The sequence below is a fragment of the Nomascus leucogenys genome, chromosome 2, assembly GCF_006542625.1.
Source record: "Nomascus leucogenys isolate Asia chromosome 2, Asia_NLE_v1, whole genome shotgun sequence".
NCBI lineage: Eukaryota > Metazoa > Chordata > Mammalia > Primates > Hylobatidae > Nomascus > Nomascus leucogenys.
The window spans coordinates 46,800,256-46,825,758 of record NC_044382.1 but is presented as its reverse complement, the minus strand read 5'-3'; the positions used below and the strand labels follow the sequence as shown (position 1 = coordinate 46,825,758).

General features: G+C 47.2%; 1 protein-coding gene across 1 annotated transcript in view; it reads left to right on the top strand.

Annotated features, from left to right (window-relative positions):
- The window catches only part of HYDIN (HYDIN axonemal central pair apparatus protein), a 442,024-nt gene that overhangs the window by 295,513 nt on the left and 121,008 nt on the right, over positions 1-25,503 (top strand). Inside the window, exons 39-44 of the mRNA XM_030829570.1 lie at positions 2,299-2,472; positions 5,204-5,418; positions 11,244-11,381; positions 13,376-13,559; positions 16,459-16,600; positions 19,082-19,244. Of these exons, the coding sequence (XP_030685430.1) occupies positions 2,299-2,472; positions 5,204-5,418; positions 11,244-11,381; positions 13,376-13,559; positions 16,459-16,600; positions 19,082-19,244 (1,016 nt within the window). The remainder of the gene's footprint in view (positions 1-2,298; positions 2,473-5,203; positions 5,419-11,243; positions 11,382-13,375; positions 13,560-16,458; positions 16,601-19,081; positions 19,245-25,503) is intronic.

Below are 25,503 nucleotides of genomic sequence, written 5' to 3'. Positions count from 1 at the left end.
ACATTCAATATGGGGGACCAGTTAATCAGGCCACAGTACATTTATATGGTGAATTTTATTGCCATTAAAAACAGTGTCTTGTACCCCCATGTTCGTAGCAGCATTAATCATAATAGCCAAAAGGTGGAAACAATCCAAATGGTCATCAGTGGCTGAATGGAAAAAACAAAATACGGTACGATGTGATGCTATTCAGCCTTAACAAGGAAGGAAATGGACAGGGCGTGGTGGCTCACGTCTGTAATCCCAGCACTGTGGGAGGCTGAGGTGGGTAGATCATGAAGTCAGAAGTTCGAGACCAGCCTGGCCAACATGGTGAAACCCTGTCTCTACTAAAAATACAAAAATTAGCCGGGCGTGGTAGCAGGTACCTGTAATCCCAGCTACTCAGGAGGCTGAGGCAGGAGAATCGTTTGAACCCAGGAGGCAGAGTTTGCAGTGAGCCAAGATCATGCCATTGCACTCCAGCCTGGGCTACAGGGCAAGACTCCATCTCAAAAAAAAAAAAAAAAAAAAAAAAGGAAGGAAATTCTGACACATGCTACAACATGGAAGAACCTTGAGGACCTTAGGCAAGGTGAAATAGGACAGTCACAAAAGGACAAACACTGTATGACTCCGCTTAGATGAGGTACCCAGACTGGTCAAATTCATAGAGATAGAAGGAAAAACAGGATGATGGTTTCCAAGGGGCTGGGAGGGTGGTGGGTATTGGGGAGTTATAGTTTAATGGGTACAGAGTTTCAGTTTGGGAAGATGACAATGTTCTGGAGGTGGATGGTGGTGATGGGGGCACAGCAATATGAATGTACTTAGAACCACTAAACCATATACTTATAAATGATTTAAGTGACAACTGTTATGTATATTTTACCACAATAAAAACAGTGTCATACAAGTGTATTGAATTAATGGAAAGTTGTTCATGATATATCATTTTACATGAGAAAGGGTGCCATACTCATGGTGTGTAGTTAGTATTGGTGTCCCGTTGCTGCTATAACAAGTGACCACAAACTTCATGGCTTCACATAATGCAAATTTATACTCTCATAGGTCTGGAGGACAGAAGTCTAAAATGGGTGAGCATGGCTGTGTTCTTTCTTGGAGGATCTGGGGGACAATCTGTTTCCTTGTCTCTTCTAGCTTCTAGAAATGTTGCCTGCAACCCTTGGTTCCTGGCCCCTTCCTCCTCCTTCCCAGCCATCAGCATAGCATCTCCCAGTCTCTCCTGCTGCTTCCATGGTCGATTGACCTGCTCTGACTCCAACCCTCCTGCTCTCCTCTCACGGGGACCCATTGCACCCAGTTGGATAATCCAGGCTAACCCCCCATATCAAGATCTGTAAGTTAATCACATCTGCAAAGTCTCTTTTATCGTAGAAGGTAACATATTTGCAGGTGGAAATCTTTGGAGGAGCCATTATTCAGCCTACCACATAACCTGTTTCTTTTTTTATAAGAAATACAGTTACATGTGTACTTAGCGACCATAGGCTAACTGTACTATCCCTGAATAAGTGGATGATGGATTTTTTTTTTCTTTTCTCTTGTCTGTTATATCTGAATTGTCTGCTTTTTTTTTTTTAATGAAAGTACCTTGAAATGAGAAAAGAAATCAACACAAGTTATTCTTTAAAATAAAAAAGTTTTCCTATTAGAATCAGAGACAGGAGGAACTACAAAATATTTTAAAGATCATCTGATAGAACCTGTTTCTTAAACAGACCCTGTGCAGTGGCTGACACCTGTAATCCCAGCACTTTGGGAGGCCAAGGCAGGTGGATCATTTGAGGTTAGGAGTTTGAGACCAGCCTGGCCAACATGGTGAAACCCCATCTCTACTAAAAATACAAAAAATTAGCCAGATATGGTGGTGGGTGCCTGTAATCCAGCTACTTGGGAGGCTGAGGCAGGAGAATCGCTTGAAACCAGGAGGCAGAGGTTGCAGTGAGCTGAGATCTCGCCACTGCACTCCAGCCTGGGTGACAGAGTGAGACTCCATCTCAAAAAAAAAAAGAAAAAAAGAATCTGTTTTTTAAACTGAGGGAAAACCCAGCGAGGATGCAGATTGCCACAGCACGCACGCATCAGTGGCAGGGTTAGAATCAGACCCACGGCCCTGACTCCAGGCTGAGGTCTTCCTTCTCTTTGCTGCTAACACCTCCAGCCACATGGGAAGGAGGCAGAGCACTCAGAGAGATCACTTTCCAGGGACCTCTGTTCTTGAGACCTTTTCTGTCTGGGACACTGAGCAAATGCGCACCATGAAATTCAACCCCCTGGTCTTTTTGATAGGAAAGTCAGCCAACGCCGTCAGCATGGCCAAGTACTACAACGCAGCCTGCCTGAGCATCGACTCCATTGTGCTGGAAGCTGTGGCCGACAGCAACAACGTCCCAGGGATCCGGGCCCGTGAGCTCTGCATCAGGGCTGCCATAGAGCAGTCCATGAAGGAAGGAGAGGAGGCTGGTAAGAGCCCATTCTCTCAGGTTTTTGTGGTCAAGTCACCAGCACCCCCACTGGCAACACCCATCTTCTCTGTGCCCCACTGAGCTCTCCTCCCACAGCCTGGTTGAAGTCTGCCCTACAGCATGCTGCCAAATTCATAGCCCAGAGGAGAATTCTCTTCACGAAGCATTCCTGGTTCTCCTGCCCTGCCCAATGCCAGCGTGCTCTTGCCACTGTGGGGACCAGGACAATGAATAAGACACAGCCCACACCTTTGGAAGTCTGACATCTGGTGGGGGAAGCAGACATGGGGTCACTCAGGGCAGAAGAAAATAATTTTGCAACAGAAATACCAGCTTCTTTGAAAGAGCGACTTTGGGATGAATGGATTCCAACAAGGGTGATTTGGGAAGTTTTCAAGGAAATGGGTTTTTAGAAGCAAGAGAATGTTAGTAGGCAAAGATGGGGACAAGGACATTCCAGACCAAAAAAGCAGGGAAACTGGTCATAAATTAGGGGTGGGAAGGCAGGTTGAGGCCAATCATTGTTGACCTTGAATGCCAAGATGAGGCATTTGAGTTTTATGTTCAAGGAAAAGAGCTATTGGGAGAGTTTCACACTATGGAGAAATGATCAGAAAATCACAATAGGAAGGCAGCCCTTGACTATCATGTAAAGGAAGCGATAGTGAAGCTGCAGACAAATGGGCCTGGGCCGGCCAACCCCACAGCCACCTGCATGGTGGAGAATTGAAGGAGTCAGAGGGATTCAAGATGGCCACGCCCAGCTTCCTAGCCACAGAAACCAGGAGAGAGTGATGTCATGTACCCAGATAGGGAACACAAGAGGAAGTGAAAGTTTGCTGGAGAAGAAAATAAATTGGGTTGGGTTTGGGGGAGGGGGTTGTTTTCTTTCTTTCTTTCTTTCTTTTTTTTTTTTGAGACAGGGTATCTCTCTGTCACCCAAGCTGGAGTACAGTGGCGCCATCATAGCACACTGCAGCCTCCTGGGCTCAAGCAATCCTCCCACATTTGCCTCCAGAGTAGCTGGTATTACAGGCATGTACCACCATGCCTGGCAAATTTTTAGGGTCTCGCTATGTTGTCCACGCTGGTCTCGAACTCCTGGCCTCAAGCAATCCTCCCAAAGTGCTGGGATTACGGGATTGAGCCGCTGTGCCTAGCCTGAATTGAGTTTTGGAATCCCATAGTGGGGAGGTCTGGTGTGGCCTTCCTACAAAAAGTTGAGAATTCTGGCTCCATCAGGTTATCTGAGGACCTTTGGGGCAGGCGAGCAGCTGCTCGATGGGAAAATATACTAAACACCAAGCAGAGCGCCTGCTCAGAGCAGAAGCATTTCTATGTCAGTGCCCATGGCATGACATCATCCCAAGCATGCTTCCAGCCTGCTAGTTGATAAAACTGGCTGGGACTTTCGGGGTTGTCCCCTCCCTTCAATACCTCTGCGTGGGACACTTAGGGAAATGGAAGATTCTTTGCTGGGAAGATAAGAGAAATAGCTCTTTAGTGAGAACCTCTGGCTATGCCCTAATACTGGTTCTCTTAAATTTTTTATTTCCTTTTCTGTGAAATAATCTACATTCCATAGTGATCTGTGGAACCATGTTTATGTCCTGTGCCTAAGGGTGAATTTGAGCTCCTGATGTTACTCTGAGAAAGTAACATCAAGCTAGAGACAGAGCTGGGAGAGTCCTTCTTCATGAAACCACTAGGGTAGATGAAGCAGCCAGAAAAGCCCAGAATGAGCCAGGAGGAATGGACGAGGCGGGTTAGGACCATGGGGAACACCTACATTTCAGGAGCGGTCATGGGGAAGCCGGGAAGACAGAGACAGCAGAGCTAGGGTCACAGGGACTATCAGGGAAGTCAAGGAAAGGGCCCCAGAGCCTTAGGAAAGGGAGAAGCGAGGAGGAGTTTCACATCCCTCAGAGTCGTGCTGGACAGGGAGCCTTCCTGCTGGCCTGATCTCACAGCCCACTTGTCTAGCTAACCTAATACTGATCTACCTCCTTCATTGTCTGCCCCGACCCCATGTAAGCTCTGGAGGCAGGGGCTTGTGTTAATTTTCCCCACTGTAGTCCCAGCACCTGGAAGAATGCCTGGCATAGTTGACACATAATAAAGATTCATAAAGGATTCACTGAATAAAGAAATGAACAGAATTAGAGACTGCTGGAAGCCCAAATAGAATGAGCCCTGAGTAGAGGGTGGCTGAATTTCCCAGTTGGGAGGTCCCTGGGGTCTTTGGATAGAGCCTTTGCAATGGAGGGTTAGGCCCTCACATCTCTCCTGCATCTGTTGTCACTGTGGAGTCGGTAGGCTGGAATGAAGTGGTGGCAGTGAACCCAAACCTGCCTGTGCCACACAGTAGCCACTGGCCCTGGGGGTTGCTGAGCACGTGAACCCGGCTGGTCCAAACAGAGGTGTGCGGTGAATGTACGGCACCCACGAGAACCCTGAAGATGTGATATAAAGAAAAGAGTTGGAAATAACACAGCAATTTTTATACATTACATGTTAAAATGATCACATTTTGTGTATATTGGGTTAAAATATGTCCCTAAAATTAATTTTTACCTTTTTAATGTGGTTACTAGAAATGTTTAAGTTACATACATATGTGGTTCACATTATATGTCTGTTGGACAGAACGGACTTCAGGGTGCCATCCCCACTGTCATTTTTTGTGATTCTAAGGTGACTTTTAATAAAAATTCTCCCTCTCCTTATAGCTCAGGAGGCTGCTGTGGGTCAAAACGTCATAGGGCAAGGACGACTGAGCACTGAGACCTTGGGCAAGTTAGCCTCCGAGATGACTCTGGTGGCCCCGGAAATTAAACCTGGGAAGAGTGTTCGTGGGAGTGTGGTGATCACCAAAAGCAAGGCAGACAGCCATGGCTCCGGGTCACAGAAGCAGCATCACTCACACCAGTCTGAAACATCACAGGTACAAATCAGGGCTCTACCACAGGAGGGCTGGGATCTTCTTCCTCCCCAGCATCCTGCAGCCAGGTCAGTGCTCTTCATCCTTGCAGTGTTCTCACCAGGCCAGCCTGAGTGCTGTCCCTGCACCCCTCCTTCTGAAAGGGGCATTCAGCCAGCTGGTGCTCAGCAAGCATCTTTTATTCTGTAGGCACTGGCAAAGTGCAAATAAAGAAAGCAGAATCCCTGCACTAAGAGTCTAATGAAGGAGATAACCACATTTGCAAACATTTGCAATAAAGTGAAATTAGTTACAAAAGAAGCGTGAAAGGGAATTAGGCTGAGCCACAGAAAATTGCCAAATTTCAATCCTTTTAGAACTCCGTAACAGCAATTTCCTATGGCTCAACCTAAATTCCTAATTCTAAAGGAAGTTAAGGATGAAACCATTAATCTTAGTTGTGGGAGGGCTGCAGGGGGAGTCCTGGAAAGTCAGAAAGAAGTCGCAGCATTTGAGCAATGCGCCAAGGAACTGAGCAGTCTCAGCCGACTGGCCGGTGCTGCTGAAGCCAGAGACAGTGGGTGCAGTGAGTAGTGAGTTGTAGGTGGAGAAGTGAAATCAAGTGAGTGTAGGCTTTTATGATGTTTGAAAGTGAAGGGAAAAAAATGAGAGAGTAGTAGAGGGGCAAAGCCAGGGTCAGGAGAGTCCATTCTCAGAAAAGAAGTAGAAGCAGGTCTATAAAGAATGCAGCCCCTGGAGAAGTGTCATGTGGCGATCCACTCAAGAGGGAATGATGGGAGGCAGTAGGAAGGGTAGAATTCAGCACAATTAAAGGAGAAGAGAGCCGGCTTCCTTTGGGGTCAGTAAAGGTAAAAAACAGACACAGCTAAGGGTGGGAGAAGCCGAGTGGAGAATGGAGGTTGGAGAAGGCCTTGTTGAATGGTGCTGTGATGCATGTAGGAGGCATGGTCTTTTGAGGGAAGCAACGAGGAGGCTGGGGCTGCAGAGCATACTCGAGGGGAGTGGCAGAGCACTGCTTCCACTATGGTGAATAGAAGCAGAAATTGGTGATGGACAAGGAATAAATAGTTGGGAATGATCATGGCCCAACCAAGACTGGAAACTATAGCTTCACAACTGTGAAACTTCACAGCTGTGAAGTTTCTCTCCCTCTCTCTCTCTCTCTCTCTCTCTCTCTCTCTCTGTCTCTTTTCCCTAGAGTCAGGGTCTCACTCAGTCACCCAGGCTGGAGTACAGTGGCACAATCTTTGTTCACTGTGGCCTTGAACTCCTGGGCTCAAGCAATCCTTCCACCCCAGCCTCCCAAGTAGCTGGGACTACAGGTATGTCCCACCATGCCTGGCTAATTTTTTAAATTTTTGTAGGGATGGGATCTTGCTGTGTTGCCCAGGCTGGTCTTGAACTCTTCGCCTCAAGCAATCCTCCTGGCTCTGCCTCTGCCTCCCAAAGCACTAGGATTACAGACATGAGCCACCACACCTGGCAGGATTTCTCTAAGTGGACCTGGCAGCTCCCATTCAGGAGTGGAGAGAGAAGAGTGTCATCATTGAGGAGAGGGGGTGTGCTCTTAGAACGAGGGGCAAGAGAGCTGAGGGTGCCATCAGTATGGGAAGGCCAGCCTCAGTAGAGAAGGAATTAAGAAGATAACATAGAATGGGAGAAACAGGAAGGGTTAAGGGTAGATCTCGTTACAGCCTGAGAGTGCTATAGGGACAGTGGGGGAAGTGGATGGAGCAGAAGTGAAAGTCCTGGTAGGTGTGGAGGCCCATCCACTGGGAAGAGCAGATGGATGGAGAAGAGTTGTAGGTCTTCATGGGAAATGAGACCTGTGTATTGGATAGAGCAGGTGGGTGGAATAAAGATGTAGGTCCTTAGGCCGGGTGCAGTGGCTCACACCTATAATCCCAGCACTTCGGGAGGCTGAAGTGGGTGGATCACTTGAGGCCAGGAGTTCAAGGCCAGCCTGGCCAACATGATGAAACCCCCGTCTCTACTAAAAATAAAAAAATTAAAAAAAAATTAGCTGGGCATAGTGGTGCACACCTGTAATCCCAGCTTCTCGAGAGGCTGAAGCACGAGAATCACTTGAACCCAGAAGGCGGAGGTTGCAGTGAGCCAAGATGGCACCACTGCACTCCAGCCTAGGCAACAGAGTAAGACTCCGTCTCAAAAAAAGTACATAAAAAATAAAATTAAAGATGTAGGTTCTTGTAGGAGAGGAGGCCCACATGTTAGATCAGGTAAGAGGATGGAGCAGAGGCAAAGGTCTTCAAGGGAGAGGAGACCTGCAGGTTGGCTGGAACAGCCCACAGGGCTGAACTTGTGCCAGGTGGTATCTGATTGTCACTTCAGTCTTGTGTTCTTCTGACACTGTGAAAACAGAAACCATTGATTCATTTTCTTCTGGAGCACTATCATTTTCATCCTCTTTTCCAGGATCCGGTATAGTGTTCTTTACCCAGATGTTTATGGATGAACTAAAACATTTCTCTGTTACCATATAGGGTGTTATCAAGACTCATTTCCTTTGGTTTTGTTCTGTCCATCTGGACAGGGAAGTAAAGCTTTTTAGAATTCTTCAAAGGCAGTAGAACATCCCAATTCTGACTCCAAACTCCTTTCAGTAAGGAAACTTAAAGATCACAGTAGAAATCAGACCTCACAGACCCCACATGTGGCTGCCTGCACTGCCCCAGTGTGACAGGACTCAAATGATCTGGACAACAGAGTCCCTGTGTGAAAGCACTTACCCAGGGCGATGGCGATTGGTCTTCTTGAAGCTCTCATAAAGCATAAGTTTTCCAGTGACTGATATTTCAGTCATGTTGCAAATGGGAAGAAATGTGTAAATATATTATGTAATGGAGATGTGGCCCATAAGCTCATTTATTTATAAATCACCTCTATCCAGGAAAGCACCAGTGAGAAATCCTGATCTTTTGAATGATATTTAATCCAACACTCTTGCTTCTCAATTTCATGGCCTCCTCAGCTACTCACCTCCCTGACCACAACCTAGACCTTGTTCATCGCTACCCATAAACTCCAAGATCTCTCTTTCACAATCCTGCTTTCCCACAGCCATCTTCTCACCTTCCGAATGACTAACTCTGATAAGCAACTGGCCCTATCGAAACCTCCAGTCCTCATCCTTACTACCTAGCACCCACCTCATGCCCTCCTTACCCAGTCTGGATGCCGTGGTCTGCCACCATAGCACCCCCTTGCAACTTGCCTTTCACCACCCTCTCAAGCAAAGTTTCAGCTCTGGCAAACCTAATCCTCCACCTACTCCATGCAGACCAGCTGAGCATAGTTGGGGAAGATTCTCACCTCTCCTAAAGGATCTTAATTTAAATTTAAGACCACAGGTCTCCAGTGGGCCCTTTGGTCTGGCTCAGCCCTCCATCTATTCAAAATGACTGCTTTATTGCTCTCATCACTCTCCTGGCCTCCGAAATATTTTCCCCTTCCTCATTCTCAGCCGATGATCTCTCTTCTGATTTCACCGAGAAAGCTGCAGCAATCAGAAGACAATGACCTCATCTTCCGGCCACCAAGTCTTCCAGCAGCCTCCATCCACACACAGGGCTGTGCCTTCTCGACTGCTGAGTGTCTGCCCTGCCTTCACCCAGGGGTGATCCCTGCACATGGGCACCTGGCCCCACCCCTTCTCTTATCCAAGGGCTAAATTCCTACAGTTGTCCCCTCTCTCCCATTTTCCCCCTACTCTACTCCTGTCAGCATCTATGCATGCTGTATTATTATTCCCATCATTAAAAATGCTTTCCCATGACCCCACATCCCCCTCTGCCTATTACCTCCTCTCTCAGCTCCCCTCCTCTGCTGTTCCTCCAAAGAATTGCCGCATTGCCTGCCTCCTCGTCCTCACACCCACCCCCATCCTCTATTTCACTGCTTCCAGTGAGGCCTTTGTCCCCACCGTTCCACGGCTGCTCTTCTCAAGGTCCTTGGCAGTCTTCACCTGGACAAATACAGAGGTCAGTTTTCTGTCTTCATCTCACATGACTTCTTGGCAGCTGATCAGCCCGTCCTCTTGGAAACACTTTCTTCGTGTGGCTTTCAGACACCACACTCCTCCACCTTCCCTTCTACCTCATTAGCAACTCCTTCCTCTACTTCCCCAGCTTCTCAATCTCCAAATTCCTGGTCATTGGAGTAGCCTAGGACAAAGTCTTCTACTACTCTCCTTTTTGTTACCCACATTGTTTTTGCAGGCGATCTCACTCAGTTGCATTACTTAAATATTTAAATACCTTTAACATGCTTATGACTCTCAAAATTCTATTGCCAACTCTTAATTTCTTCCCAAGTGCAGGTTCATGTATCCGCATTCATTTTCAATCTCTCTCGAAGGGCTTAGAGGCATCTCAAAATGTTTATATCCAAAAAGTGATTCTTGCTTCCACTGCTCCCCAAAAATTGTTCTTCTCCCAGTCTTTCCTTTCTCAGTAAATAATTTCACCATTTTCCAGGTTGCTAAGGTCAAAACTCAAGGAATCATTTTTTGATGCCTCTTTCTTTATGCTCCATCCGAAGTCCTACTGGCCCTACTTCCAAAACGTATCCTGTATGAGCCACTTCTTGCCACCACCATTTTCGTCTCAGTCACCACCACCATCCTCATCCCTGTTGCCGTCATCTCCTGCCCTGACCACAGTGACATCTTCCTGTTTCCACTCATGTCACCTCATGTGATGGGTAGGGCGGTCTTTTAAAAATAAAAATCAGGCTGGGTGCAGTGGCTTATGCCTGTAATCCCAGCACTTTGGGAGGCCAAGGCCAGTGGATCACTTGAGGTCAGGAGTTCAAGACCTGCCTAGCCAACATAGCAAAACCCTGTCTCTACTAAAAATACAAAAAAAGGCATGGTGGTGCATGCCTGTAATTCCAGCTACTAGGGAGGCTGAGGCAGGAGAATCACTTAAACCCGAGAGGCAGAGGTTGCAGTAAGCCGAGATGGCACCATTGCACTCCAGCCTGGGCGACAGAGTGAGACTCCATCTCGAAAATAAAATAAAATAAATATAAATATAAATCAGATTATTTGCTGAAACACACCGACTTCCCATAATACTTGAAATAAAATACAAATTGCTGACCATGGCCTACAAGGCCCTGCGTATTCTGGCCCTGGCGGTGTGGTGTCTTTAACCTTCAGCCTGACTGTCTTCCCCATTGCTCACTCAGTTCCAGCCCCACTGGGCTCCGTGTGCCCCCCAGATTCCCCAAGCAAACTTGCGTTGAAAGTGCTTGCTGTCCCCTCCCAGAAGGGCTCTGCTCCCAAGAGCTTGTCTCATTCTTTCACGTAACCCAAGTAACATGAGCATCCTCTCTACATAGTCATTGATCAACCCTGTTATGGTTTCTTATTCCCTTACCTGGTCATTTCCTTCCTAGCACTCACGCTCTCTGAAATTGTATTGATTTGTGGAGGAGAGTGGCCTTTTCTGTCTCTTCCATTGGAATGCAAGGGCCCAGGGGGCAGCACCATTGTTTGTTGTTATATCCCTAGTACCTAAGCGTGCCTGGTGCAAGATAGGTGCTCAGTGAGTAACTGTCGAATGAATGAAAAGCTGCATGCAGTTCAGTACACAAACAACGTACCTTCCACGCTATTCCCACTTGAAACTTACAGCAGCTCTTTAAGGAAGACAGCATCCTTCCATTTTATAATGCAATTCCCATTGTACGGATGAGGAAATGAGAGATTATATGATCTTCCCAAGGTCCTGTGGCTGGTAAGTGTAGGAGTTGTTGAGATACAAGGCTGGATTCTGACTCCTGGTCCTTCTCCCACTCAACAGATTTCCTCCAGCCCTCTCCCCCCGGGGCCCATCCACCGCCGGCTCAGTGTTAGTCCCAGTGTCGGAGGCGAGACCGGGCTGATGAGCTGTGTGCTCCCGGATGAACTTCTCGTGCAGATCCTGGCAGAGCGGATACAGGTGGGTCCATGCCACCTGCACAGAGCTGCAGGGCTTGGCACTCACACACCATCCCCACGCCCTGGACAGAGGTTCTGGGCCATCAGCCACCCACGGCAGCTCGGCAGCTCGGAAGGCAGTCATTTGCTTGTCTTTTTGACAGCTCTTGTCAGCCCCTGACCCTGGCCCAGTCTACAGCCTGAAGCCATTCACCTTCTTAAAGGACCAGAGAGCAGAAGACTACACAAAATAATTTTTAATGACCAGAAACAGAGTGATGTGTTAAAAATTACAATGTGGAGCCATTCTAAAAGTTAGAATTTGGAGCTATGTTAATTGTTTCAAAAACACATTTTCAATGTTATTAAGTGAAAAAGAAGTAACTGGGAAATAGTGGTTAAAACATAATAACATTCTATATAAATATTTAGAAATGTATACTACACACATAGTAAAAACTTTTAAAATACATGTTAACCGTGGTTATCTTTGAGTAGCAGGATTATAGAATTTTAGTCTTTATAAATTTTGAATTATTTTACAATGACATATTGCTTTTAAAGTCAGAAGAGTAGTAACTCTCCTTCCAATTTTTAATTTTTTTCCATAAGAATTCTATAGTTAATGACAAGAAAATAAGATCAGCAGGATTGAGGAGGGTATCACTTAAGCCTGTTTCTGCTCATGGTTTGCAGACACAGCTACATTGCTTACCAGGTCCTGGAGCTGGGTGTTTGCTTTGTGTTTTCAACTAGGGCCACAATATTAATTGCAGATTTAAATACAACAAAATTAACTTGAGGTTCCCAGAAGAGGAGGAATATCATCTCATCACAAGAAAGTTTTTATGTTAAGATTTGCACTGCTACTACATTAAAGGTACATCACTCTCAACTGATTTGAACAAGGTGTTCCCATAAGCATGCCAATGTTTTAGATACCCAGAGTAAAGGCTGAGAAACACTGGTAAGGCCCCGAAGTAAGCCAGTGGAGCTGTGCTACTCAACGTGCTGGTCTCTGATGACACATGGAGCTTACAGGGCTTCTTTCATCAACAAAGTCTTGCTACAAAGTGTAGCTGCAGAGAAGGAATGATGTTACCATGGTACCTGTTCAGTTGCCAGCTGAACCAAATAGTGTGTTTAGTGATACAGATCATTTACATTCTGACACAAGCTTCTTGTCTCATCAAAAACCTAATGCTCAGTCATTGGTGGTCGGTCTATGGGCTACACTTTGAGTAACACTGAGTAAGGCAGAGGCTGTTCTTCAATGGTTACTGTTACCAAAATCATTACATTCCAAGGCAGTAAGACCACTAAGAAAAATACAAAAGGCCCATCCGCTGCTGCCCCTGCTGCCTGTGACTCTGTGCTTGGGAGCATCTTTCCCTTTCCATCTCATTTTTGTGTACCTCATGGATCTTCCCAGACCGGCCCTTTAACATTTTTGTTTGTTCATTTATTTCTACAGACAGAATAAACCCTTTACTCTACAAATATGTACAATAAAGACCATCTGGCTGGGTGCAGTGGCTCATGCCTGTAGTTCCAGCACTTTCAGAGGCCGAGGCAGGTGGATCACCTGAGGTCAGGAGTTCAAGACCAACCTGGTCAACATAGTGAAACCCTGTCTCTACTAAAAATATAAAAATTAGCCGGGCATGGTGGTGAGCACCTACAATCCCAGCTACTTGGGAGGCTGAGGCAGGAGAACCACTTGAACCTGGGAGACAGAGGTTGCAGTGAGCCGAGATTGCGCCACTGCACTCCAGCCTGGGCACTGGAGTGACCGAGGGAGACTCTGTCTCAAAAAAAAAAAAAAACTGGCTGATTAAACATTTTTATTCTTCTCTTTTATTTTATGATAGCACCTTGGATTTAGCAAGCAGAAAGGCATGGTGTTTGCATCGGGGCCCAGTAGGCCTGCAGAACCCTTTGCAGCCCCAGTAAAAGCATAAACAGAACAAATGAGGTTGTGGCCATAGTAACTGTCTTTGCTCTCTCTGGTTTCAGCTGAGTGACTGCTACCGAGGAGTGGTGTTTGATGGCCTCGACACTCTCTTTGCTCGGAATGCTGCAGCCGCCCTCCTCTGCCTGCTGAAGGCCATTGGCAGCCGGGAGCATATATACATTCTCAACATGGCCCAGGATTACGCAGCCATGAAGGCCCAGGAGAAAGCCATAAAGGAGCAAGAAGGTAAGGCCTCCTACCTTCCCACTGGGCTTAAATGAAACTTTGATATTTGCTATTCCATTGGCGCCTCACCTCTGCCCTGTAAGGTGGCCAGGAGTTGGATTTCTGCTTTGCTGGGAGGGAACTAGGACGCAAGTGGCCGGTTGGGAGGTTCTATGATGAACGCTCTGCTGACAGCAGGTGCATTCCTGCCTCTCTCCCATCACACTGTACCCCTCCATCCTTTCTGCAATTACAGCCATTGCGGGTCTCATCCTGACTCAGGCAACTGATTTCCTTGTTGGTTTTGTTTAAGCCAACTGTGCATTTCTCATAAAACTCATGGTGCTAATACATTTTCCAAAACATTTACACCTTAGCCTGCTGCACACCAGGCACCGTAGCAGACATTTTGTATACTTTGGGGCATTTAATCCTCACAATTACCCTGTGAATCTTGTCCCCATTTTACAGAAAAGGAGAATATATCTCAGAGATAGCAAGAGTCTTGTGCCAAATCGCATTGCCAATTAGTAGGAGAACCTGGTCCGTGTAATTCTAAACCCTTTGCTTTTCCTATCATTATACCAATGGCCTGAGAAAAATTTTAATAACTAAAAGATTTGATTGAAAGATAGGTACACACACACACACACACACACAAGTAATGTTAGCTTAAGTTCCCAATGTAGTCAGAAGCAGCCCCAGCAAATCTTGACCCCCCAGGGCAGGGGTTGAAGGACAGAGGCTGGTGGCGCTGTCCACGGGAGTCAGAGCCCCACCTCCCAGGAGCCTCAGCTCCAGTCACACGACTGCCCTTCCTCACTCCGGCTTACAGCTCCCTTCTAGCACAGTCTACTCAAATCATAATGCTTTTCCAATTAAGGAAATACTTACAAACACTGGGCTGTCTAAGTCCTTGAACAGAACTCAAAGTCAGCTTCCTTATAGTCTCATCCTGAGAAAAATCTGGAGCAGTGACCAGGCATCCGTCAGCAGTCATCCAGCCTCCAGCTGCCTAGTTTTCCAGAAAGCTCATTTCTCTATACTGATCCACTTGAAAATAATTATCACTTCTCCTTTTCTCGCTTATCTTCAGAATGAAATTTCTCCTGGTTAAACTGTGGGCTCCTCTCCCCTAAATCATCTGAAATGAAATGTCCTAAGATGGTATATGGTCACACTATTATTACATTAAAATCTCAAGTTTATTGAACATCTATGAACATGCCAGGCACTGGGGAAAGCACTTTACATGATCGCTTATTTAATCTCTACAGCGGCCCTATGTTATTATTCTTATCTGTGATTATCCCTTGATAAGTGGCCGGGAAGGAGCTCAAATGCAGTTGTCTGAGTCCACAGCTCAAACTTGCAAGGATGATGGTGAGAATGCTGTACTAGGGAGGTGTGAGGAAGAAGCTGGTGCCTTTGTCCTAAGTGTGAATCACATGCCTGGACCTGGAATCCGTAGGGCAGGGAAGGGAATTCCCCTTGGTGTGCAAATGGCCCTGTCACCATGAGCCCGTTAGTGGCATATGCTCATAATGAGTCAAGTCAGTGGGTGGTATATGAGTCTTCTATCATTGCTGTGACAAATGACCACTGTCTTAGTCTGTTCAGACTGCCGTAACAAAATTCCATAGATTGGGTCGCTTATCAACAACAGACATTTATTTCTCACAGTTCTGGAGGCTGGCAAGTCCAAGATCAAGGTGCCAACAGAAACAGTGTCTGGCGAGGGTCACCTTCTGGTCACAGAAAGCATCTTCTCACTAAGTCCTGAAATAAGCTCCCTCGGGCCTCTTATAAGGACACTAATCCCAGCCATGAGGACTCTATCCTCGTGACCTAGTCACCTCCCTAAGGCCCTTCTTAATACCATCCCCTTGGGGAATTCAGTTTCTACGTAGGAATTTCGAGGGGACACAAACATTTACACCATAGCAACCACAAACTTGGTTACTTAACACAACACAGAAATTTATTGTCTTACACTTCCGGGGTCAGAAGTCCTAACATCTTTCCCTGCCACTTATTAAGGGATAATCACAGATAAGAATGATAACTCCTCCCTCATAGGGCTGCTGTAGAGATTAAATAAGCAATCATGTAAAGTGCCTTCCCCAGTGCCCGGCATGTTCATACATGTTAACAAACATGAGATTTTAATGTAATAGTAGTATGACGGTATGCTACCTTAGGACATTTCAAATGCAGATGATTTAGGGGAGAAGAGCCCACAATTTAACCAGGAGAAATTTCATTCCAAAGATAACGGGGAAAATGAGAAGTGGTAATTATTTTCAAGTGGATCGTTATGGAGAAATGAACTTTCTGGAAAACTAGGCAGCTGGAGGCTTGATGACTGCTGAGGGATGCCTGGTCATTGCTCCGGACTTTTCTCAGCAGGGCCACGTTCCTTTTTTGGCTGTTGGGCAGCCCCTTTTTCTTGTCTTTTCCGGCTTCTAGAGGCCTCCTGCACTCCTTGGCTCCTGGCCCCTTCCTTGCAGCCCTCTGACCCCTGCTCCTGCTATCACATCATCACCATCTCTGACTGACTCTCCTGCCTCCCTTGAAAGGACCCTTATAATTAGACTGGGCCCCCCAAGATAATCTGCCCATCTCAAGATCTTTAATTTAATCACATCTGCAGAGTCCCTCTGCTATGGAAGACAACACAGTCACAGGTTCTGAGTAATCTGATATGGGCATCTTTGGGAGCCACTGCTCAGCCACCTGCAGACAGAGCCCCAGTGCGGAAGTGCATGGATGAAGGGACCCCCCACCCCCGCAACCAGGGATGAGGCAGACCAGGCGCCGCACCAGCTGCCCCACACTAAGACCCTCCTCCGCCTGCTCAGGCTGCTAGCGAGACTGGGAAGGACTTTTCCTCACCTTCCCATCTCTGTTCCCCTCACAGAACGCAAGCACAAGGAAGCTCTTGAGAAAGAGAAGGAGCGTCTCCAAAACATGGATGAGGAAGAATATGATGCCCTGCCCGAGGAGGAGAAACTCACATTCAATCGGGGAATTCAGCAGGCGCTCCGGGAGCGGAAGAAGAGGTCAGGGCCAAGGGCTAGCCAGAGCAGAAGCCATTCCCCCAGGACCGTCCCCACAGAGTGACCAGGACCAGGGTGTGACCCCAAGCCATCTTCCAGGAGGGCAGCAGGAGCTGCAGAAGGCCCTGGAAGGTGACCTGCAAGGAGCAGAAAGACGCATCCCACCCATCCAGGGTGCTGGCTGCTGCACCATTCAGGGTTTCTCCCCCTCTCCTTACTTCCCACTGGAGGGCATTTGGGACCAGGCTGTAATGTCATGGGTGGCCCTGGGAAAGGGGCCACTGGCCTCTGTGCTTCCCTGGGGCCCCTGCTGGCCCCCCCGACCAGCGCCCCCAGGTGTGGCTTATCAGCCTCTGTGCTCATTGCCTCGGTGCTTCAATGTCCACAGCTGGTGATCCAGGGTCCACTCTCTTGGGCATAGTGACTGCTCCCCAAATCTCAGCCCTTCCTCCCCCTGCCTGGGTCCCCTTCTTGGCCTTGGGTGGTGCTTCCCAACCCCTGAGGTCTAGCTGCCATGGGATCCTTGGCCTGGGCAGATTCTCAATCCTGGGACCATGGGCAGGCTCACAAGCCAACACCCTCAGCCACTTTCTCTGCCCCTCACTGGGAACCACGCAGAAACGACTCAATCCCCCCATGCCTCCTAGTGCCCAGGATACTTAGGACTGCCACCTCGGGCTATCTCAGAGGGACGGGAACAGTGGGACATGTGTCCTTTCTGCCCTCAGATCTTCAAAGATTGCAGGGATGGGGTGTGGGGCAGTGGTTCTATTGCCTACCTCCTCCCTGGGATTTCAGGCGCTGGAGGTACAGAGCCTAGATACTCACCTACTATTTACCCCCTTCTCTCCTCTCCTCCAGCTCCACACTTCTCCCACTGACCTGAAACAGCTTTTGCCCTCCCTGCCCCTACAGTATGTCCTAATCTTTTTTTTTTTTTTTTTGAGACAGACTCTCGCTCTGTCATCCAGGCTGAAGTGCCTCCATCACGCCTTGAGTGGCACAATCTCAGTTCACTGCGACCTCCACCTCCTGGGTTCAAGCAATTCTCCTGCCTCACTCTCTCAAGTAGCTAGGATTACAGGCACGCACCACCATGCCCGGCCAATTTTTTTGTATTTTTAGTAGAGATGGGTTTTTGTCATGTTGGCCAGGCTGGTCTCAAACTAAACTCCTGGGCTCTAGTGATCCGCCTGCCTCAGCCTCCCAGTGTGCTGAGATTACAGGCGTGAGCCACAGCGCCCAGCCGGGTGTGCCCTGATCTTTCTGTGGCATGGCCCACTATAGAAATGCCCAGTCCTCCAGAGTTACAGAAAGCCTTGCTTTGAGATTTTAGAGGAAACTCTTCTTTTTCACCAGGGCTGTTGCTTTCAGGCATTCATCTCATGGTGGACTTGGAAAATGCAAATTTGATTCTCAAAGTGAAGCAACAACTTGTTGTGTCACACCACACACACACACACACACACACACACCATGAAGTAAATGAGTTTGCTTCAGTGGGCAGAGAGCCATGGCAACCAGAAACAATTAGGAATTCCTGGATGAAAATAGCTGGGTTAACTATTTTCAGAAGTGCCATTCCCTCACTTGTTTGTGCTTGGTGCTTGGGTTTGGTTCACTCTCTGCTGTCAGCAGCAGGGGCAGGAGCAGCTGAATGACAGCGGAAAGGGAAAGAGAGGGTGGAGGAAGGGAACACGGCTTTCAGACTGAGCACCATGGCTCTAAGCTAGCCACCATAGAGACTGCTTTGAAAATACCGTTTCGGGCTGGGCGCAGTGGCTCATGCCTGTAATCTCAGCACTTTGGGAGGTCAAGGTAGGAGGATCACCTGAGGTCAGGAGTCCGAGACCAGCCCGGCCAACATGGCGAAACCCCGTCTCTACTAAAAATACAAGTTAGCCGGGCATGTTGGTGCACACCTATAATCCTAGCTACTCAGGAGGCTTAGGCAGGAGAATCGCTTGAACCTGGGAGGTGGAGGTTGCAGTGAGCTGATCACACCACTGCACTCCAGCCTGGGTGACAGAGCGAGACTCTGTCAAAAAAAAAAAAATTTCTTATTGTCTGAACAGCAAACACATTCAGCTATGGGAGGTGGGCCTCATCTGCACTAATACCAGAACACTCTTTTAAAGTTGCTTTTTTTAAGTGTTAATATCAAGCTTATTTTCAGCCTTTTTCTCACTCTTCTATGAGAGGAGATTGGACTCGAAATACAGATTAATGGAGAATTCCTCCTAGTTGAGTTTCAATGAATCAGAGGCTTGCTGAATGACCATTCAAACATAGATGGGAGTCATTTTTTTCTTCCTTTCCTTCTCTTCCTTTCTTCTTTCCTTCCACGTATCCAGCTTACTTTGTTCTTTCTTTTTATGCCCAAGAAAGCTCTGCCCAATGTCCCTCCACCTGGAAATCCCAGGCAGCAGAGGGGTGAGGCATGGGGGCCTCTGAACTATTTTTTCTCTGCCTGGTTTGATGAAGGGAGCAGGAGAGGCTGGCAAAGGAAATGCAAGAAAAGAAGCTACAGCAGGAGCTGGAGCGACAAAAGGAAGAGGATGAGCTGAAACGAAGGGTCAAAAAAGGAAAGCAGGGACCCACTAAGGAGGAGCCCCCCCTGAAGAAATCTCAAGCAGCAAACAAGCAGGTAACAGCCTCACTCACTCCTCACCAGGAGACAGAAGCAGAGGGCAGCCTGGTCCGTTCCTCTTCCAGGAAATTAGCCTGATCATGTTGGGATTTTGTGGTGGGGCAGAAGGCAGGAGGAAAGGGAGCAACATTTGTTGAATGCTGATTGTATATGAAGTGCTGTGCCTGTGTTGTACATAATCCTATCACCCTGTGAGGTTCAGAGATAACGAAGACGCAGATCCAGGTCCTCACCCAGTTGGGTCTGGCCACAGCCCTTGCTCCTTCCACCGCCCCCTGCAGGGCCCAGGATGGTGCCAGATAGGCTACTGTTAAAGATGTGTTACCAGGAAGCTGCAAAGCCATTGAGCCCGTGTGTCCAATCAGGAGCATACCCTTGGCAACAGTCAAGGAAGATGCTTCGGCATGAGCTTATCCTCGCAGGCAAGTGCCAGCAGTTTATCAGCCTGCCAAGCATAGCAGTCACCTCCCTGCCCCCTGTGGCACTGGAAAGGCAGAGTGGCTAGAGGAGACCCCCAGAGTGGTGATCCTGGCTGAGGGTTGTGACCAGCTGGTGTGGGCAGCCACAAGTCCTCAGGGTGAAGCTATAACCAGTCTCCAGACAGGGTACAGACTGGTCCAAGTAGGTGAGTGAAAGACAGTGACAGTGGCTGGGCAGACATAAAGGCAGAGAAATTGGTGTGCAGGGGTCTCAACCAGGGAGTGCTCAGGAAGGAGCAGGATCTAAGCAAACAGAACTAGGCACAGATTTGGGATGTCTGATACTGACCTGAAGGAAATCTATGACATCTCAGGCTGAGAGCAAAAGGGGGTCCCTAAGAAAAAATTACCAGGACTGATCCCTGCCTCTCCTAGGTGATTTTGTACATGAAGCCAGCAGGGAGAATTTGAGTACCTGTGTGTTTCAGCCATTATTTTTGCTATTAAACAAAGTCAATTTCTTATGTGGCATAAGTTCAGGATAATCTATGCCGAAGTTATCTTACCAAGCTTGCTTGTAAAGGACAACATTTCATTCATCATTAAAAGAAAGGCTATTTGCAGCACAACTAACCTCAAATGATACCCACTGACTCCATCATTGGTGTCTCTATCTGGAATCTTTTGGGACTTTTAAGTAGGACCATGTGGATTTTCCTATTTTACTCTCAGTTCAAGTTGCTGTCACCTGATCACCCACCCCCAACCCCTGACCCCAGACCCCACTACCGGATTCAGAGCAGGTACTTTTGTATGTGCTTTGTTGACCTTGGATGGAGGTGATAAGGACCGTATCACGGTCATCCATTTGGAGACAGGCTTGTGTATCGTTTGAGCTTAGCACAAAACACAATCAGTCATGTTCCCTGGGGGGACTTCTTGAGACTCTTGGACTAATGCGGTTGCCTGGTCTGAAAACATTCAAGCTCAAGAAAAACTGCTGAGACTAGATGCGTTCTCAGGAAGTGAAAGAAAATTCCAGGGGGAGTGCCAAGGTGAAAGGGAAGGACTAAAGACCTTCCTGCTTCCTCATCAAAAGGATTGCTCTATGTCTTGGACCGTCAGCACACCTGTTTTCCTCTCTGCTCTGGCTTCAGCTCTTCTCACAGGCTTTGAAGATGTTCACAAGAATCACTCACCTTTAAAATGAAAACAAAGTTTTCTTCAACCCTGGTGCCCCCGATGAGCACCCCATTTCTCTCCTTCCCTTCATACTTGTCTCCACTTGCTGGCTTTGCCTCATCACCCCTCATTTCTGCCTCCCCCTTTCCTACCCTGAGTCCTGTCTCCACCACTCCCTCGAATCTAAGGCTCCAGCCTCTCCATTTCCAGATCTAATGGGCATGGGTTAGGCCTTGATTTGCTTGATGTCCTCCTCCATGAGCTTCACACTGTGGATCGCACCCTCCTTGGATTGCTCTTCTTTCCTAGCATTCTGGTCCGCCCTTTCTGGCTTTCCTCCTTCTCCCTGGCTTCTTTCTGGACCTGCTTCCATCCATCCTTAGTCACTCTGCAGGTTTCCAGCCTCAGCCTTTGTCTCTTCCTGCTTGGTCTAAGGCTGACCCCCATCCCATGCATGACTTCAGTGCTACCTGATCATACATAATGGATTGGAGGAAGAGGAGGGGAGTCAGGAAAAGCTTGCAAATTCCAAAGCGAAGTGAAGGGCATTCCAGGCAGAGGGACAGCCCAAAAGAGGGAGGAGAGAAAGGCAGGAGCCACATGAAAAAGAGCTAAACCAATGTTTTAACAACTCATAGCTACTGTGTGCTGAATTCCTGCTATGTGACACTCCCTGCTGGGAACTGTGAATAGATGCCATCACCATCTACCTCCAATCTCCACAACACCTGCTGAGGGAGATATGATTATCCCCATAATTTTGGAGATGAGGAAGCTGGAATGCAGCACCGTTAAGCGATGCACCCAAGGTCACATGGCCAGAAGGCGGTGGGGGCAGACCCAATTTGTCCAACTCCAAAGCAGGCACTCCTTTTCCTGGTTCTTGCACTGCCTCCCAAGCCCTTAGTCCATCCATGGCTCCTGACACTTCTTCAGGTTGTCCCTCGGACACTGGTAACTCAACATGGCCCACACCAAGCTCATCATCTATGCTGCCTTTCTCCCAGACTTCTTCCTGGCCCTATATTCCTCCCCAACCCTTCTTTCAGCTCCCAGGCCCAAATCCCAGAGTCACCCTGACTCTGTCACTTCTGCACCTTCACCCCATGACCAACCAGGAGCCCTGTGAGGGAGTCCCCCTCCTAAATCGTTCTCAAGCCTGTCCCAGACTAGGGCTCTCCTTTCTTCCCCTGTCCCCAGCTGTCTCACCCGTCTTTGCTGTGGTACTGTGTAGCTACATGGTAATTCCATCATCACACCCCCTGGTGTTCTGGTTCTGGAAACAGGATGGGGAAGAGGACAGTTTGCAGAAACATAAAGTGTATTTTTCTGTTTTTCTTGCTTGTTGCCAAATTAGTTTAATATCCATGGAAGGAAATCATAGTGGAGAGACCAGAAGTGTCTCACTTAGAGCTGAATCTTTTGCACACATCCATGCTTATTTCCTTAGGATAAATTTCTAAACATGTCATTCCAGGGTTGAAAGGTGTGTATTTTACCCCTGACCTCACAGGCTATAGGTTTTAGCATTCCTTTTAATCCTTACTGATTAGATTCGATGGATGAACAACTGAATATTTTTATTGCCTGGATTTGCATTTCTTGAATTGTTAGGGAGGTGAACCTTTAAAAAAAAAAAAAAAAACATGCTGGTTGGCCACTGAACTCCTCTTCAGGATTTTATTTAAACATCCCACCAAGGCCTTCCCTGACCACTCTATTTAAAATTGAATAAGACAAAAGCAAAAACAAAACAAACAAACAAAAACCAACAAAAAAAACACACTTCTTAGCCCCTTCCCTGTCTTCTTAGCACTTATCACCATCTCACATACCATAGATTTTTATGTGATTTTTGTCTGCCTACCTGCCCCTGCAAAATATAAGCCTCATGAAGGCTGAGGCTTTTGTCTGTTTTGATCACTTAATGAGTCTCCCACCTGGCAGAAAGGTGCTCAAAAATATTTATGTGTGGATATGTTTTTGTTTATTTTTTATTTCTTTATTTTTTGAGACAGAATCTTGCTCTGTCGTCTAAGCTGGAATGCAGTGGCTTGATCTCGGCCCACTGCAACGTCCACTTCCCATGTTCAAGTGATTCTCCTGCCTCAGCGTACCGAGTAGCTGGGATTACAGGCAACCGCCACCACACTTGGCTAATTTTTATATTTTTAGTAGAGACAGGGTTTCACCATGCTGGCTAGGCTGGTCTTGAACTCCTGACCTCAGGTGATCCACCCACCTCAGCCTCCCAAAGTGCTGGGATTACAGGTGTGAGCCACTGCGCCTGGCCGATCTTTTTTTTTTTATTTTGTGGATTGTTTTTACCTTTTTTTTTTTTTTTTTTTTAATACAAGTCTCACTCTGTCACCCAGGCTACAGCCTCCTGGGTTCAAGTGCTTCTCCTGTCTCAGCTTCCCGAGTAGCTGGGATTATAGGCACCCACCACCATGCCTGGCTAATTTTAGTATTTTTAGTAGAGACAGGATTTCACCATATTGGCCAGGCTGGTCTTGAACTCCTGACCTCAAGTGATCCATCCACCTTGGCCTCCCAAAGTGCTGGGATTACAGGCATGAGCCACCACACCCAGCCTGTTTTTTACCTTTCTAATCAGAAGATTTCCTTCCATCTAATAGCCTACTGCTCTTTAACTGTTTATCCTATAAAATGAAATCTGCTGGTGATTCTGATTTTCTCTATATCAGCTTTTCAAATCTGAATATGCACGCAAATCACCCAGGGATCCTGTTAATATGCAGAGAGGTTCCGATTCCGTAGGTCTGGGCTGGGGCATGAGACTCTATTTCTAACAAGTCCCAGGTCACATTCATACTGCTGGCTCTTGGGTCACACTCTGAGTAGCAAGGCTCTAAGCAGTTGCCTAGCAGCCAACACTAACGTTAGCAAAATCACAGTCTCAAGTGGATATATTGTCAGGAATCTTTAAACTGCAAGAAATAGAAGACTCAATTCAGGCCATCTGTGGTTGTGTGCACTGTAGTCCCAGCTACTGAGGAGGCTGAACAGGAGGATTGCATGAGCTCAGGAATTTGAATCCAGCCTGGACAACACAGCAAGACCCTGTATTAAAAAAAAAAACAAAAGGAAGAAAGAGAGACAGAAAACCCAATTCAAAAAACATTAAAAAAAATTTATTCGCTCACATATATGAAAATTCATGGCTTGTTCCTTCCTGAATTCTTATTTCAGATACTGTATTTTTCACTTCTAAAATTTCCACTTGGTTCTTTTTAAATTTTTCAATTTATCTGCTTGGATTTCCTTCTGCCTTACTGATCATAGTTATAATAGCTGCAGATAGTTCTTGTCTGACAGTTCCTCCATCTGAGTCATCTCAGGGTTGGCATAGTTGACTGTCTTTTCCTTTGAGAATTTGTCACAGTTTCCTGACTCTTCATATGACAAGTAATTTTGTATCACATCCTGGAATTTTTGAATGTTATGTTGCAGACTCTGTATTGTATTATAATTCTCCAAAGAATGTTGATATTTTAGGTTTAACAGACAATTAAGCTTGGTTGGATCAAGTTTTGGTCTTTTGCATCTGCAGTGGTTAGTGACTAAGATGTCAGTTCCATTCTTTAGACCTTAATTACAAATTGCTTCCAGTTTGCCCCACACACACATAGTTCAAGAGTCAGCCAGCCAGAGATTTAGGCTGCTTATACAGAAAATTTGGGGTTCCTCTTCTCTGGCTCTCTCTCCTTTCTGGGGTTTCCCCTTCACTCTCTGGAGGCTCTGAATGCTCCAGGACTTCTTTCTGTGGCTCCTCTAGAGTGAAGGTTGGTGGGGTTTTTTTTGTTTTTGTTTTTGTTTTTCTGAGACAGTCTCACTCAGTCGCCTAGGCTGGAGTGCAGTGGTGCAATCTTGGCTCACTGCAACCTCCGCCTCCCAGGTTCAAGCCATTCTCCTGCCTCAGCCTCCCAAGTAGCTGGGACTACAGATGCCCACCACCACGCCCGGCTAATTTTTGTATTTTTAGTAGAGACGGGGTTTCACCATGTTGGCCAGGATGGTGTGGAACTCCTGACCTCAGGTGGCCCTCCCACCTCAGCCTCTGAAAGTGCTGGGATTACAGGTGTGAGCCACCGTGCCCGGCCCGGTTGGTGGGTTTTTCTATTGTGGTGTGGCCACCAGCCACTACCACTGCCATGACTATCTTCAGTGTAAAGCCACAAAAAAGGAGGAAGAGTACTCACTTTATGCAACTCTCTTATTCCAGGTTTCAACAGCCCCTTTAAAAACCGCCTAATTTGTTTTTAGTCTCTAGAGCTCTCAGGGAGTTATGTTTCTATTTCATTCAGTCTGTAGCTGTTATGTATGGGACAATCAGTTTGCTGGTTGTTCATTCCCACGCACGAGAACCGTAAACCCCCATGCGGAGTTCTTTGCCTGCATCTCTTGGCTCACCTGTGCTGGTTCTGGTCTCTGACTGATGCCCTCCACGTGAGAGCTCCCGAAAGTTCTGGCTTAGATTCACCTAAATCCAAACCCAGCTGGAAAGGAGTGCTTCATTAAACACCATTTTGGCCACAGTGCTGGCTTTCACTTTCACTGGAGAGTGCCATGTGCCTGCTCTGAACCAGTCCCCTTGGCCAGGGGGATGCCATTCTGTGACTGGTCAGTTCTGA